The sequence below is a fragment of the Podarcis tiliguerta genome (assembly GCF_965153285.1).
Source record: "Podarcis tiliguerta genome assembly, chromosome: 7".
Taxonomy (NCBI): domain Eukaryota; kingdom Metazoa; phylum Chordata; class Lepidosauria; order Squamata; family Lacertidae; genus Podarcis; species Podarcis tiliguerta.
The window spans coordinates 46,801,635-46,814,278 of NC_139540.1; the positions used below are offsets into that span (position 1 = coordinate 46,801,635).

General features: G+C 39.4%; 1 protein-coding gene across 1 annotated transcript in view; it reads right to left on the reverse strand.

The window, feature by feature from the left end:
- LAMA1 (laminin subunit alpha 1) overlaps positions 1–12,644 on the reverse strand; it is an 86,281-nt gene that overhangs the window by 22,882 nt on the left and 50,755 nt on the right. Inside the window, exons 26-41 of the mRNA XM_083449974.1 lie at positions 11,598–11,783; positions 10,778–10,905; positions 10,160–10,280; positions 9,920–10,066; positions 9,098–9,219; positions 8,134–8,220; positions 7,350–7,543; positions 6,787–6,929; positions 6,431–6,529; positions 5,197–5,308; positions 4,882–5,044; positions 2,929–3,139; positions 2,598–2,714; positions 2,354–2,517; positions 1,755–1,884; positions 253–346 (exon numbers count right to left, since the gene is read on the reverse strand). Coding sequence (XP_083306100.1) covers positions 253–346; positions 1,755–1,884; positions 2,354–2,517; positions 2,598–2,714; positions 2,929–3,139; positions 4,882–5,044; positions 5,197–5,308; positions 6,431–6,529; positions 6,787–6,929; positions 7,350–7,543; positions 8,134–8,220; positions 9,098–9,219; positions 9,920–10,066; positions 10,160–10,280; positions 10,778–10,905; positions 11,598–11,783 — 2,218 coding nt within the window. The remainder of the gene's footprint in view (positions 1–252; positions 347–1,754; positions 1,885–2,353; positions 2,518–2,597; positions 2,715–2,928; positions 3,140–4,881; positions 5,045–5,196; positions 5,309–6,430; positions 6,530–6,786; positions 6,930–7,349; positions 7,544–8,133; positions 8,221–9,097; positions 9,220–9,919; positions 10,067–10,159; positions 10,281–10,777; positions 10,906–11,597; positions 11,784–12,644) is intronic.

Here is a 12,644-nt window from a genome sequence, read left to right on the forward strand (position 1 = left end):
TTCCATAGCTGGAGGTGATGTGAGATATAAATAATATATCTATAAAAGTCTGTATACATACACATCACCTGGGAAAGGAGTAATGCAAAGGGTCAGCATTTTGTCGACTTCTGTTAATTGCTGCTGGAAAGTCAAAAAACAATTCTCTCCTTTTAAAGGGAGAGGGTGTAATTGGACTTACTCCATTTGTTTTAATAATGACCATCAGTATAGCAGTCAACATTTCATAAGCTATCCATATTTTATACTTACCTTCATACTTCTTGTGCAAACTTTTTGCTTCAGCCAAAAACTTGGAGCCAAGCTGGAGAATGTTTTTCCCAGTAGAATTAAAAGTTTCTTTTGGCTTAAAATAATCAAGTAAGGAAAAATTGTTATACATGAACAAATCTATGAAAAGTATTATTTCTATATATGAAAAGCCCCACAATACAATTTTTGGGGGGTAAAGTATTAATTGTCAATGTATGACCAGAATTTAAAGGAATATATTCTTATGTTTACATATTATTCTTGGTTTATGGTCCTCAATCCTAAGATTAGTTCTGCAAAGCATTTATTTCTTAGAAAGTGATGTAGCAACAACATAATATTACTATACTGGATGGTGGAATAAAAGGTGTAGAAATGGAGCACTGTGAACATATCCACTATTTAAATGCAGTACTACTTTCCTAGGCATCCTAAATTTGACAGTTAGGCTGAAATCCTATGCCGTTGGAAGTAAATCCAATTGAACTTAGCAGAACTTGCTTCTGAGTATACAGCACAATCCTATGGATATTTACTTGTGAACAAGTCACACTATGTTCAGTGCTGCTTATTCCCAGTTTGCACAGGACTACACTCTAACTCAGATTATTGTTATTTTTTAATCTTTTAAGTAATTTCATAATGTGAAAAAATAATTGATCAAGAATGCCGATTACTGTTACCAATCCAAAGTCATTCACATTCTCTTTTATGAGAATGGGTTGTGACCATGAACTAACAAATCAAACTATTACATCCAAGCTTAAATTTGCCTTTGATTTTACCTTAGGCATGTCAGAGAGATCATATTTTTTATTTGAGGGCTAGCAGTATGGTACATAGTTAAAGCTATCGTTTTCCCAGTAGTGATGTATGGAAGTGAGAGCTAGACCATAAAGAAGGCTGAACGCCGAAGAATTGATGCTTTTAAATTATGGCGCTGGAGGAGACTCTTGAGAGTCCCATGGACTGCAATAAGATCAAACCTCTCCATTCTTAAGGAAATCAGCTCTGAGTGCTCACTGGAAGGACAGATCGTGAAGCTGAGGCTCCAATACTTTGGCCACCTCATGAGAAGAGAAGACTCCCTGGAAAAGACCCTGATGTTGGGAAAGATTGAGGGCACAAGTAAAAGGGGATGACAGAGGATGAGATGGTTGGACAGCGTTCTCAAAGCTACGAACATGAGTTTGACCAAGCTGCGGGAGGCAGTGGAAGACAGGAGTGCCTGGCGTGCTCTGGTCCATGGGGTCACGAAGTGTAGGACACAACCAAACAACAACAATATGGTACATATTCTGGTTCTAGGGCAAGGGTGGTCAGCCTGTGGCCCTCCAGATGTTGGGCTACAGCTTCCATCAGGCCCAGTCTGCATGGCCAATGATGAAAACTGTAGTCCAACAACATCTGGAGAGCCAAAGGTCCCTCAGCCCCATTTTAGAGAGTGAAACATGGATTTTAGTAAGAATGCAGTGTGCTTCAGTTCTCAAAGCGGCACTTACCACATCTGTTATAATCCTGTAGGCATCTCCTGCAAGATTCGCTGCACTTTCAACCAAACTTTTAATGGTGGAGAACGCAGAGACAGCATTTGTTGCATTCAAGGACACATTCCTAACATTCAGGAGACCACTGCAGTAGGAAGGAAAAATCGTAACTTTTTCATGTTAAATTAAAACATTGCATGATGCGGGGACATACCATATTTTGGAAACCGTTAAATAGCTTGACTATTGCACTTTAAACAGATAAATAATTTTCATGAAATAAAAAACATTATAGTGTTGCTTAAACTCTGGCAGTACATTCCCCTAATACCCAAGGCAGCCACACAAACTGAGCTTCCCTTTGCACTTTAGCTTTCATTTGGTTTACTTATTTTGTTCAGATCCCTCAACCAAGAGAACAGTCATTTAAATCCCAGTTCCTGAATCCTTGTCTTCCTTGTCCATCCTATATAGCAACTAAAAGCTTAAAATGCTGGCTAAACTCCAAGGGCAAAACTCAGAAGGGCATCAAGATCAGCAGGCCTATTGGGGTGACTTTATTGGTAAAGGCAGTAATACAGTCAACTCCACGCTTCAGTTCATGATTCACTCACCTGTCTAGGGCACGAGCAACTCTCTGTAACTCAGCTGCACGTTCTTCCGCTCTGTAAACCAAATCCACAGCCCCTCGAGTGGACATCTGCATGACCAGGTCATCCACATGCTGCCTTAGTTTGCCATTCCATAGGACCAGTCCATCCCGGTGGATTTCTAGACTCTGAATATGCAAAAGTAGTTATTGCTGAGTCATGGATAATTCACTTTAACAAATGATGACTCAAGTGTTCAGTAACTTACAGATGTAGAGTTAATTACATCTTTAGCAAGTGCAGCAGCTGCATCCACCTGTACTTTGCCTTCTCTGGTCAGCATAACAGAGAGTTCCTTCTTTTCTTGAACATTCAGCTTTGTTTGCTGTGGCATAAATGCAACGGTGGGCAAATTTAATACTTTGTAACAACATTATAGAATATATCTGACATTTTATACTTAAAAGGACCACAAAAGGTTAAAAGTTGCCTCTCTCACTAATCTTAATATCAATCCATTTTTAAAGCAAATTTCCCTTAAAAGTTACTTTACAATTTCTCTTGTAAAATCAAATGGCATATATTGCCAGTTTCCTTACAGTGTATTCCTTGAGGTTGCTGTTAATAAGAAAAAGCAGCCGCATGGTTTCATTTGTGTTAGTTGTAGCCTCGTTCACAAGATCCTTGGCTTCCTGAAGTCTGGCGCTGTGGTTTGATATTATGTGTTTGGCAGTTTTTTGTAAGTTCTTAAATTCCTGCTGTGGTCTCCCGTACTCTTTCTGGATTCGTAGCAACAAGCGTTCTGCCGCTCTAATAAATGTGGAAAGGACACTCAGTTACATAAGCTTTCTTAAAAGTGGAACAGATCACAAGTTGTAGAAAGGTGCAGTCGTTCGATAAATAGTCATGTTGCATTTTGGTGGGCAGGGTGAAAAAAGACACCCCTCCCCCCAAAAAATGCATGTAGTTTCCTATCACTGTGAATTATCACATACACTAGGCACGCAGAATTCTCTCACTCTCCTTCACATACTCATAGACGAATTCTCACACACCAGTGAGACAAGCAGGCACATTCCCAGCATTCCCAGAGAACTCAACTCCAGCACTGGGCTGGATGTGGCTGCAAAGATCTCTCTGCAAGTTCCTAAGAAAGGTAAGATAAAGGTAAAGGACCCCAGGACAGTTAAAGTCCAGTGAAAGGTGACTATGGGGTTGTGGTGCTCATCTCGCTTTCAGGCCGAGGGAGCTGACGTTTAGAATGTAAAATGTTATTTTATTGATTGATTGGTTTTACCTTGTGGGCTTATAGCCGAATAAAGTATTTGATCTGATTTGATCAGAGCTGACGTTTGTCCACAGACAGCTTTCTGGGTCATGTGGCTAGCATTGCTAAACCACTTCTGGCACAACAGAACACCATGATGAAAGCCAGAACGCACAGAAACACCGTTTACCTTCCCGTCACCTATTTATCTACATGCACTGATGTGCTTTCGAACTACTAGGTTGGCAGGAGCTAGGACAGAGCAACGGGAGCTCACCCCATCACAGGGATTCAAACCGCCGACTATCTGATTGGCAATTCCAAGAGGCTCAGTGGTTTAGACCACAGCGCCACCTACTTTTTAGAGAAAGTTTCTCTAAAGAGCAGGCAGAGGGATTTTCTCTCTCCATCTTGGCACTAAGTACCACAGCACTAAGATCAGAGATAAAGTCTCTATCTACTACTTAAATAAATTATTTTATAACTACCATGTGCGACAGCCAGAAATGTTGTAAAAATCAGGCTATTTTGTAGCAAGGAGTGGCTCATTCAGTGTGGTAGAGCTGCAGCAACAGGATCCTGAAAATGGCATTCCCATTGGTTACCATGGAGGGAGGTGGGGGCAGTGAGGTCAGGGATGCACAGATCCACTACTGGAGCCAGTCTGGTGTGCTCATCAGTACACCAACACAGTCTGACCTCATTGCCTCTTTCTTCTTTCTTAGGCTTGCAAGCAGCAGCAATGCCAGTCCAGTGGCTATTGTTGTGGTTTTACTGAGCTCTTGGCATCTTCCCGTGTATCACTTTAAAAATATTACTGAATGCTTCCAAAACACAGTTCTTCAAATTTATTTTTAAAATGAAATAAGGTTCACTTATTTTCCATCACTAATTCCTTTCCCAATTTTCAAATTCAATTCCTTGCTTATAGTAGTAACAGATTAAAATAATTTCTGATTTTCTCATCAACATTATCTAGCTCATGGATCATGGAACTGTTCTAAAAATGAATATATAAATGTAAGTTACGTTTATTGTCTGATAGATATAGATAGAAATTGTGGCTTTGTTTAAAGCACAGCTGAAAATCAAATCATTTTATGCATTTAAAAAAAACAACCTCCTAAAGTCATCACATATTAAGCTTCCATTTAAATTAATATATTGACATACTTCAGAGCCTACTGCCTGCAATTTCCTCTTTTAAAAACATTTTAAATATACTTCTCTATATGTTCATTGCATATGTTAATAGAAGAATGATCAGAAACACCAGTTGGCTTACTTTAACTCAAGATGACTGTCTTGGTACATCTGCTTGAAATATCTTCCACGCATTACATCCAACATGACGGGGATCTCATCTTCCAGTTCTTGAAATGTCCTATTTGACAAAGGGAAATCCATACCTAATGTTTCATTAAGGGATGCTGCCACTTCCCCAAGTACTAGATGGAAGAAAAAGTAAGTTACAAAAGAAGAATTGTTTTAGTACTTTGTACAAATGCACCAAATAGATTTTATCTTTATAAATGATTTTCACAAATAATATTTGTATTTCAGAAACATAACTACTATAGCCTGCCATCAAGAATTTTACCTTTAACAGTTGCCTGTAATGTGTCGATAAATATAGCCAATTCTCGACTCTTGTTCAAGGTCCTTTCCGCAGCATTATGGAGAAGCCCTCCTCTTTCTAATATCCTAGTTAGCTAGAATAAAAGCAAATTGTGGTTTTATTTCAGTTGCTGTTAGAATACTGGTTTCAATGGCTGAACCAAAGAATGAAGAGCGTATCTCGAATTCATACTGACTCATACAGGAAACTAACATTACTTTATGAAATGTATTTATTTGATTTATTTTCAGATTAACTGGTTTCTATTAACCAGATCTCTCAGGAAGAATAAAAGGATCAGCAAAAGCCAATCATATATCCAAGACAATTATTAACATGTCATTACTATCGGTCATAGTAAATCCTGACAGAATCAAATTATCAATTATTTCAAGTATTTAGTGCTATAATTTAGAGAGGGCATAGCTGGTAATGAAAAGATCCCAAATCTATGAGGGAAAACCTATAGTAACAGCAAAGCAGTTTAGTATTTTCTGGGTAAAAAAAATAATCTAAGGCTAGAATCCTAATCCCCTCATTCTTGTCGCTGGAGGGGTTTATGATGCAGTGGATGTTTCTGTCTTCCGGCCTCCACAAACTTCTGATGGAGGCTCCACTGAAGGACCTGCCATGGCTGCATTAAGAGCAGCAGATGTGACCTGCTGTTTTGTCCTGTTTCTGGCAGTGGTAGCTAGTGTAGGGCCCTAAAATGGGATGTTACACGGTGGAGCAGTGACAGAACAGAGCCAGTCATAGACCCATTGGATCCAAGGCCATACCATTCCTCAGCATAGCTGTCAACTTTCCCCTTTTTTAAAGGGAAATTCCCTTATTCCGAATAGGATTCCTCACAAGAAAAGGGAAAAGTTGTCAGCTATGTTCTTCAGAGAGGCACCCAACCTGGACTCTGCGGCTATGCCAATCTGGATGACAAAAAACCACACACAAACACACACCACACCTTCTGCTTTAGTTGGTGGGCCAGTAGGACTTCAGACTGTGGTTGATCTGATACTGCTACACCCAGTTGATCTTAACCAGGACTTAGGACTGCTCTGCCCAGCTGCCACTTGTACCCATAGTCTAGCAGACCCAATTCACTGTAGTGACTTTGATTTATAAACCAACCTAAGTAAATCCCATGGGAAACTTCTGTAGATCATTTTGAAATAAGTCTATTGGAATATCTTTGGGAATAAACAAGCAAGACTCCTACCTCTCTGTGCAGCTGGTCTGTATCACCTGAAAGGGTTACAAGATGGTCATTCATTATTTCTGTTGAGGAGGTTGGTTCTTTCTTAGTCCAAAAAGACTCCTAGAAGAAAAAAGAATATTATGTACTCAAATATATTCAGCTCAGTGTTCACGACTAGAAATGATAAACAAAGAACATGTATCTACTGGCCATGAATTTTAATGTAGACAACTACCTTAATAGCGCTTATGTTCTATTAATGCTTCCAGAGCACTCCAAAATGCCTATATGGTCACAAAACCTTCTTGATAAACGGAAGTAAAAATGACTATATAAGCAGCTAACCCAACACAGAAGCTCAGCAACACCTTACATACCTTTAAATGCTTTGTGGCATTTTCCAAATCTGCAAGTATCCCATAGGGCACCAGGACAGGGCCAGTAAGGTTTACCAAAAGCATGGCTTCATCTAGTTTGTCCAAATCATTTAACAACAATCCTGTGCAGTCGTCATCACAAGCTGAAGAAACCATTTCAAAAAAATATTAAGTTTTAGTTGAATACGCAAAACTGGATAGCACCAAACAAGTAAGTTCCACTCATTCCAATAAGCTTATTTCTGAGCAAGTGTGCTTAGCAATGCAATCTTATGTAACCATAGTATCTACATGCAGTATCAACAAACACCACCCCATGTCTACAGGAAATCCTTATTCTTTTCTGAACCACCATATGCATTGATGGAGTGTGCCTAAGTCCACTTCACTCCTTTCTAGCACCCCACCCCTTTTCATGACATCTTTATGATGTTTGGGGGCTACTTCCGGGTTTGGTGCTGTGAATGCTTGCGTGATCACTCATCGTTCGGGTGTGCCAAAATTGGAAGTTGCCCATATTATTAACACATCAAAGCAAAAAAGAAAGAAAGCGGAACACTTACCAACACATTCATTTTCCATGAGAATGTGCCTTGATTCACACTCATCACACAGCTGCCCTGTTACACCTTGTTTGCAGATGCATTGCCCAGAGATATGATCACAATTATTGTGAACAGATCCATTTGGGTTGCACTGACACTGCTGACAGTGGCCACCAGGTGCTTTAGGGTTGCCATAATAACCTGGAGAACACCTAGAGGGAAACAGAGGTTCATTTATTTATTTGGTTTATTTTGTTTCTTCAGTTTTCAGCACACACCCTTCATCAACACACAATCCCAAGGTGGGTTGCAACCTATAACAATGCAATACAGCTTAACAGCAACATGCAATGCTGATGTTATAACACTATATAAAATGCTTAAAAATATATCACTATGGCTGCAGGAGGGCCCTTGCTCAATGACAAGCCATATTACTATATCAGACTCCAGAAAAAGCTTGGGCAAAGAGATGTGATTTTCAGCTGGCACCAAAAAGCAAGTAACATTGGCACAAAACATCTCTCAGAGGGAGGGGCATCCCATAGTCAGGGAATCATCACAAAGAAGGTCCTAACTCACATCACTGAGTAACTAGACCGTGAAAATCTTAACACATGGGCAGAGCCATTATTTCAAGTCCCAAGTTGTCTGAGGACTTTATAAGTTACCAGTCATACTTTTAATTTGGTTTGGAGGCACCCAGTGCAAATCCTATAGAACGGGCAATCTACCCAATTTCTGGAACTCAAAGCTGCCAACCCACAGTGGAAGCCTCTTGATGGTTCTGCATATCCCTCACCTTTCACAGTATTGCCCTTCATATCCAGTGATGCAAGCATTGCAGTAGAAATCACTCACACCTTTCATAATGCATGTGGAACTAAAGCTTGGAGAAAGAAATAAAAAGAGCAAGTTTTAGAAAGAATTCATATATACCCACAAAAAACCTATTCACACAGGAATGTGTGTTTCTACTAGTTTGTATGCAATGGATGGTGAAAGTAACCATCTTGTGGGGGGCAAGGATTTCTGCTTGTGCAATGGGACTTCCTCCCCACTCCTCCCTCAATCTGTTCTGTGGGTTCCTCCAACCCTCCAGAGAAGATGGGGGAGGGGGAGGGGCACACGATGTGGAAATCCAATCCTCCCTTTCTCTGGTGGTATAGCTGCTTATTGCTGCATTGAATGCACACCACTGATTGTATGAACCGGCTCTCAGTTGGATATAGGGTGCTTCCAAATGGATATGTATTGTGGAATCAGCGCTCCCCATGCGCACGAGTTTTTGCAGTTCCACAAGGCACCACTGGCATCAAAATATCAGTCCATGTTTATATCCAAAATATCAGTCCATTATATCCAAACTACCCTTTCTCATGGAAACCTGGTAAACTAAGGAAAGGAAAAGGGGGGGGGAGGAAAAAAAGGAAAACCGACAGCCAACAAACCATTCATGATATTTCAGCGATCCTTTTGCAGTATCGAGCTTCTGTATGGAAGCACCCATAGACACAATTCACAAAGAATATTCAGTGGAAAGCTACTGCTCTGGATTAGCCATTTCATCATCTATCACCATTACTTTTCAAGCTACCCACACTGACCCTGATAATGGAATCTCTTAGCTCAGGGATTTAAAAACAAACCAACAGATAAATGAAAAATTCCTAGAAATACAATCTCTACCTTGCTACAGTACTACCTGGAAACAGTAAGTATAACAATAGTAATTATTAAAAACATCAAAGTTAATTTTTAGTTACCTCCCTGGGCTCATTCTTGGACATGCACACAGAGAACAATCATTGACAGATCCAATCACCTTGCCGTAATAGCCTGGAGCACAAACACTGCACTGGTCACCAGCTGTATTATCTCTGCAGTCCTAGCAGGCAAAATCAGGAAGTTTAAGATGAAAGCAGAAAACTCAATGGAGCACATTTAACTTTGGTGGGAAAAGAAAAGAGACTGAAATCTAGAAAAACAGCAAGGTATAAGGAACAGGAACATTCCATCTCAGGCCCTAATATCCCTGCAAGAGAGGAACAAGTATACTTTGCCAAAGGTATTCCAAAATGCAGTCTCAATACCTCCCAAGTCCCTCAAGCCAATTCAAGTCACCCCTACTCGTGACTAGCCCATGTTAATTTTTATAAACTGTAATTAAAGCTTTTTTTTTGTTTGTAACCGCTGCAATACTAAAACACTGAATTCAGAGGGCCTTACTTTATCAGTGAAGTTTAATTTGTTAAGCACAACCATTACACTGCCAACCCCATCCCCCATTGCTGCAAAAATGGGTGTGTGTGTTAAATTGTTCCTTGTTGTTGTTCCTTACAGACCTTAAGTAAATGCTTAAATGAAATAAAAACATGCCTCTGATTACCTACCGATTAATCCAAAGCAGTGTGCAGCTTCTGTCGAAATGTATACTATCCAAGTGTAAAAAACTACTTCACATTTTCAATTTGGGAACTAAATAGGATTTTCATGAACTTCCATTCTTTGGAAACACCCCCCCCCCCGAGTTGTTAAGTTATTGATACTGTGACAAAAAGCAGCCTAGCCCTAGTAAGTCCACATACCAAACACTTTCCTGTTTCTTGGTTACAAACATCACTGTGATTGTTGCATCTGCATGGCACGCAAGGTGGGATGAATGAGGGGAAGGCTTTAAGGTTTGCAGACTTGTCCACATACTGTTTCTCTCTGTAGTATCCTTGTGCACAGTTCTACATCATAAAAGAGATGAACATGCTTTTAAACGGCAACTGAACTTTTGCTTGTTCAGAAGATATTTTAAGACTCCCCAGCAAGTAACATACCTGGCATGAGAGGCCTGCATAACCTTCAGGGCATATACATTTCTCAATGAGATGAGCAACTTCCTTAATCAAGGGCATCTCATCAGCTTTCATAGCAATTTCCATAGAGACATTTGAGATTCTAAGAGATAATTACATAAAACAAAAAATAAAAAATGATGCAGTGATGTTCATTTAGGAAACAGAACATGCAATTTGACGGTTTGCTAGGGGTGTGCTTCAATCACAAAGTTTGGTTTGGAGCCCATTTCAGGGCTTTTAAAAACAGCCTGCCTTAGGTATTGCCATTTATATCTTGACTATGCAGGTAATCTCTCAAATATGCACTAATAATCTGATTCCTACTAATTTAACCCTTAGTTTCCTAAAAAAAATAATACTAGAACCAAAGAGAGCTTCACCAAGCACAAGCAGTTTCCCACATGCACTGGGACACTACCAGTTTTCCACTGCAAAAGGCTGCACAGAAGGCTTGTTCTGTAAGGTACCATGACTTTCAGGGTTTTTTGAGGAAAGTGGCCCTTGAGTATCACTCATATCAAGATAACATGCTTACTACCTTACTCACATTTTATCAAAGTTAAGAGCCCCTAGGTAGAGTAATTAGCAGAGGTTTACCTGCTTTGTTGTAATCCTTGACCATAGGACGCCTTTATCAAGATGTACTCAACATTGCTCAGCACTGACATGAAGTCAGAATGTGAAACAGATTCATCAGACACCGAATTAAAATATTTCCAGGCACTCTAAAGAAAAATAAATAAATTTGCATCACTTGCGAACACCCAATGTTACAATGTTGTTTGATAGTATTAGTTTTGCAATTGAAGAGGAGAGCAAATAGGCACTTCCACAACCAATGAATCTGGTTCCAGGCAGAAGCCAAAACAAGCTCTTAAATTGTCTTCACGTGCACTCTGATATGGCAGGGGAATGGTTACAGACTGTGCGAGCAACATAAAATTACACTGTAGCCCATCCCTATGTTGCAATATTGTGCTACGCCTGAATTTGAAAACCATAGTTTGTTGTTGGTTTATAAACCTTGGCTCATGTCAACCATGGCTCAGTGTTACTTGTGAACCCAGCCTATATCTTCAAATGGTGTACAACCCAGTCTGGAGAGGTATTAAAACAGCCCAAATGCAGTGTGCACCAAGCAAAATCTCTGCATTGCTGCTGTTATCTGTTTTCACCCATAGTATCGATAATGTTTTCAAACAAAGCGTTGATCTAGGATTAACATGTTTCCACAATATGTGTGGAATTTTAACAGGCATCTAAGACTCCTTCCCAGATCTATATGAAAAGACATTACATCTTGCTTGAGCAAAATGGTCCTAAGACAAATGTTGAGGGAGTACCAAAGTAGTACAAGAAAAAGAATTTCTTGCAGGCAAAGCCTCTAATTCATCTAATTGAAATGTTTTAAACTCACCTCTATCATTTCTATTTCTTCATCTTTTCTTACTCCATTCCGTGGAGCAGGAATTTCCACATAGATGACTTGTTTACTGGTGCGACCCCCTTTCATTAAGATTTGTGGTTCGAGGTTTGAGGTTCCAGTGCCATCCAATGCATAAAAAGCTACTGAGTATTTCAATTTTCCACCATATGCCATGAGCTGTTTGGATGATAAATCATTACACTTTTATTTTCTTTGATAATTTTAACTGAAATCAAGATCAGGAGGAGGGAAAAGCTTAACTGAAACTCAGCAGCAAACCCTATGCTCCTCATCCTTAGTCTGATATCAAAGTAGTCCGATATTGAGACTACCTTTATTCAGATGATTTTTCACATCTTGAAATTTAATGGAAACTTTGCAAGAGCTGAGATTGCAAAATGAAAGCAAAATACTTCACAACACAGATTTTCTGGAAATGAATTTAAATAAAGTTTGGGACTGTTGATATTGCCAGTACACAGGTCCTTGCGAGACCTTGACTGTGTTAACAAAAAAAAAAGAGCACAGGTTGATCAAAGCCAGAATCTTCTTTTCGGCAGCAGCCAACCACAAGCTCTTCGGGAAGCTCTTAAACAGGGCATGAAGTTAATAGTTTTCTTCCACTATGGCTCCCTAATAGCTGGTATTCTGGGGTATATTACCTTATAACACAGAGAGGTTCCATTGGACAATCAAAGTAAACATTTGGTAAATATCTCAGTTGTAAATTTGCCTAATTTCCTTTAAAAGTCATCTAAAATAGTGGCCAACACCACATTGTGTGGCACTGAATTCCATAAACTACGGTAAGTAAGTGCTATATGAAAAAGCCCTTTCACTCAGTTCTATTATTCTGCAAGCAGGCTCAAATCTAGCACAAAATCTAAATATGCTACAGAAAATACTTTTGCTTTGACATGCATTTAGAAATAAGAATTGAATGAATACTAAAATTATGCACACTGGTTTTTTAAAATATATATTTACTTTTGTTTCTCTTCAAAGTTCTTAGAAAGTTGCAGTCCTTCTAATGTCCCC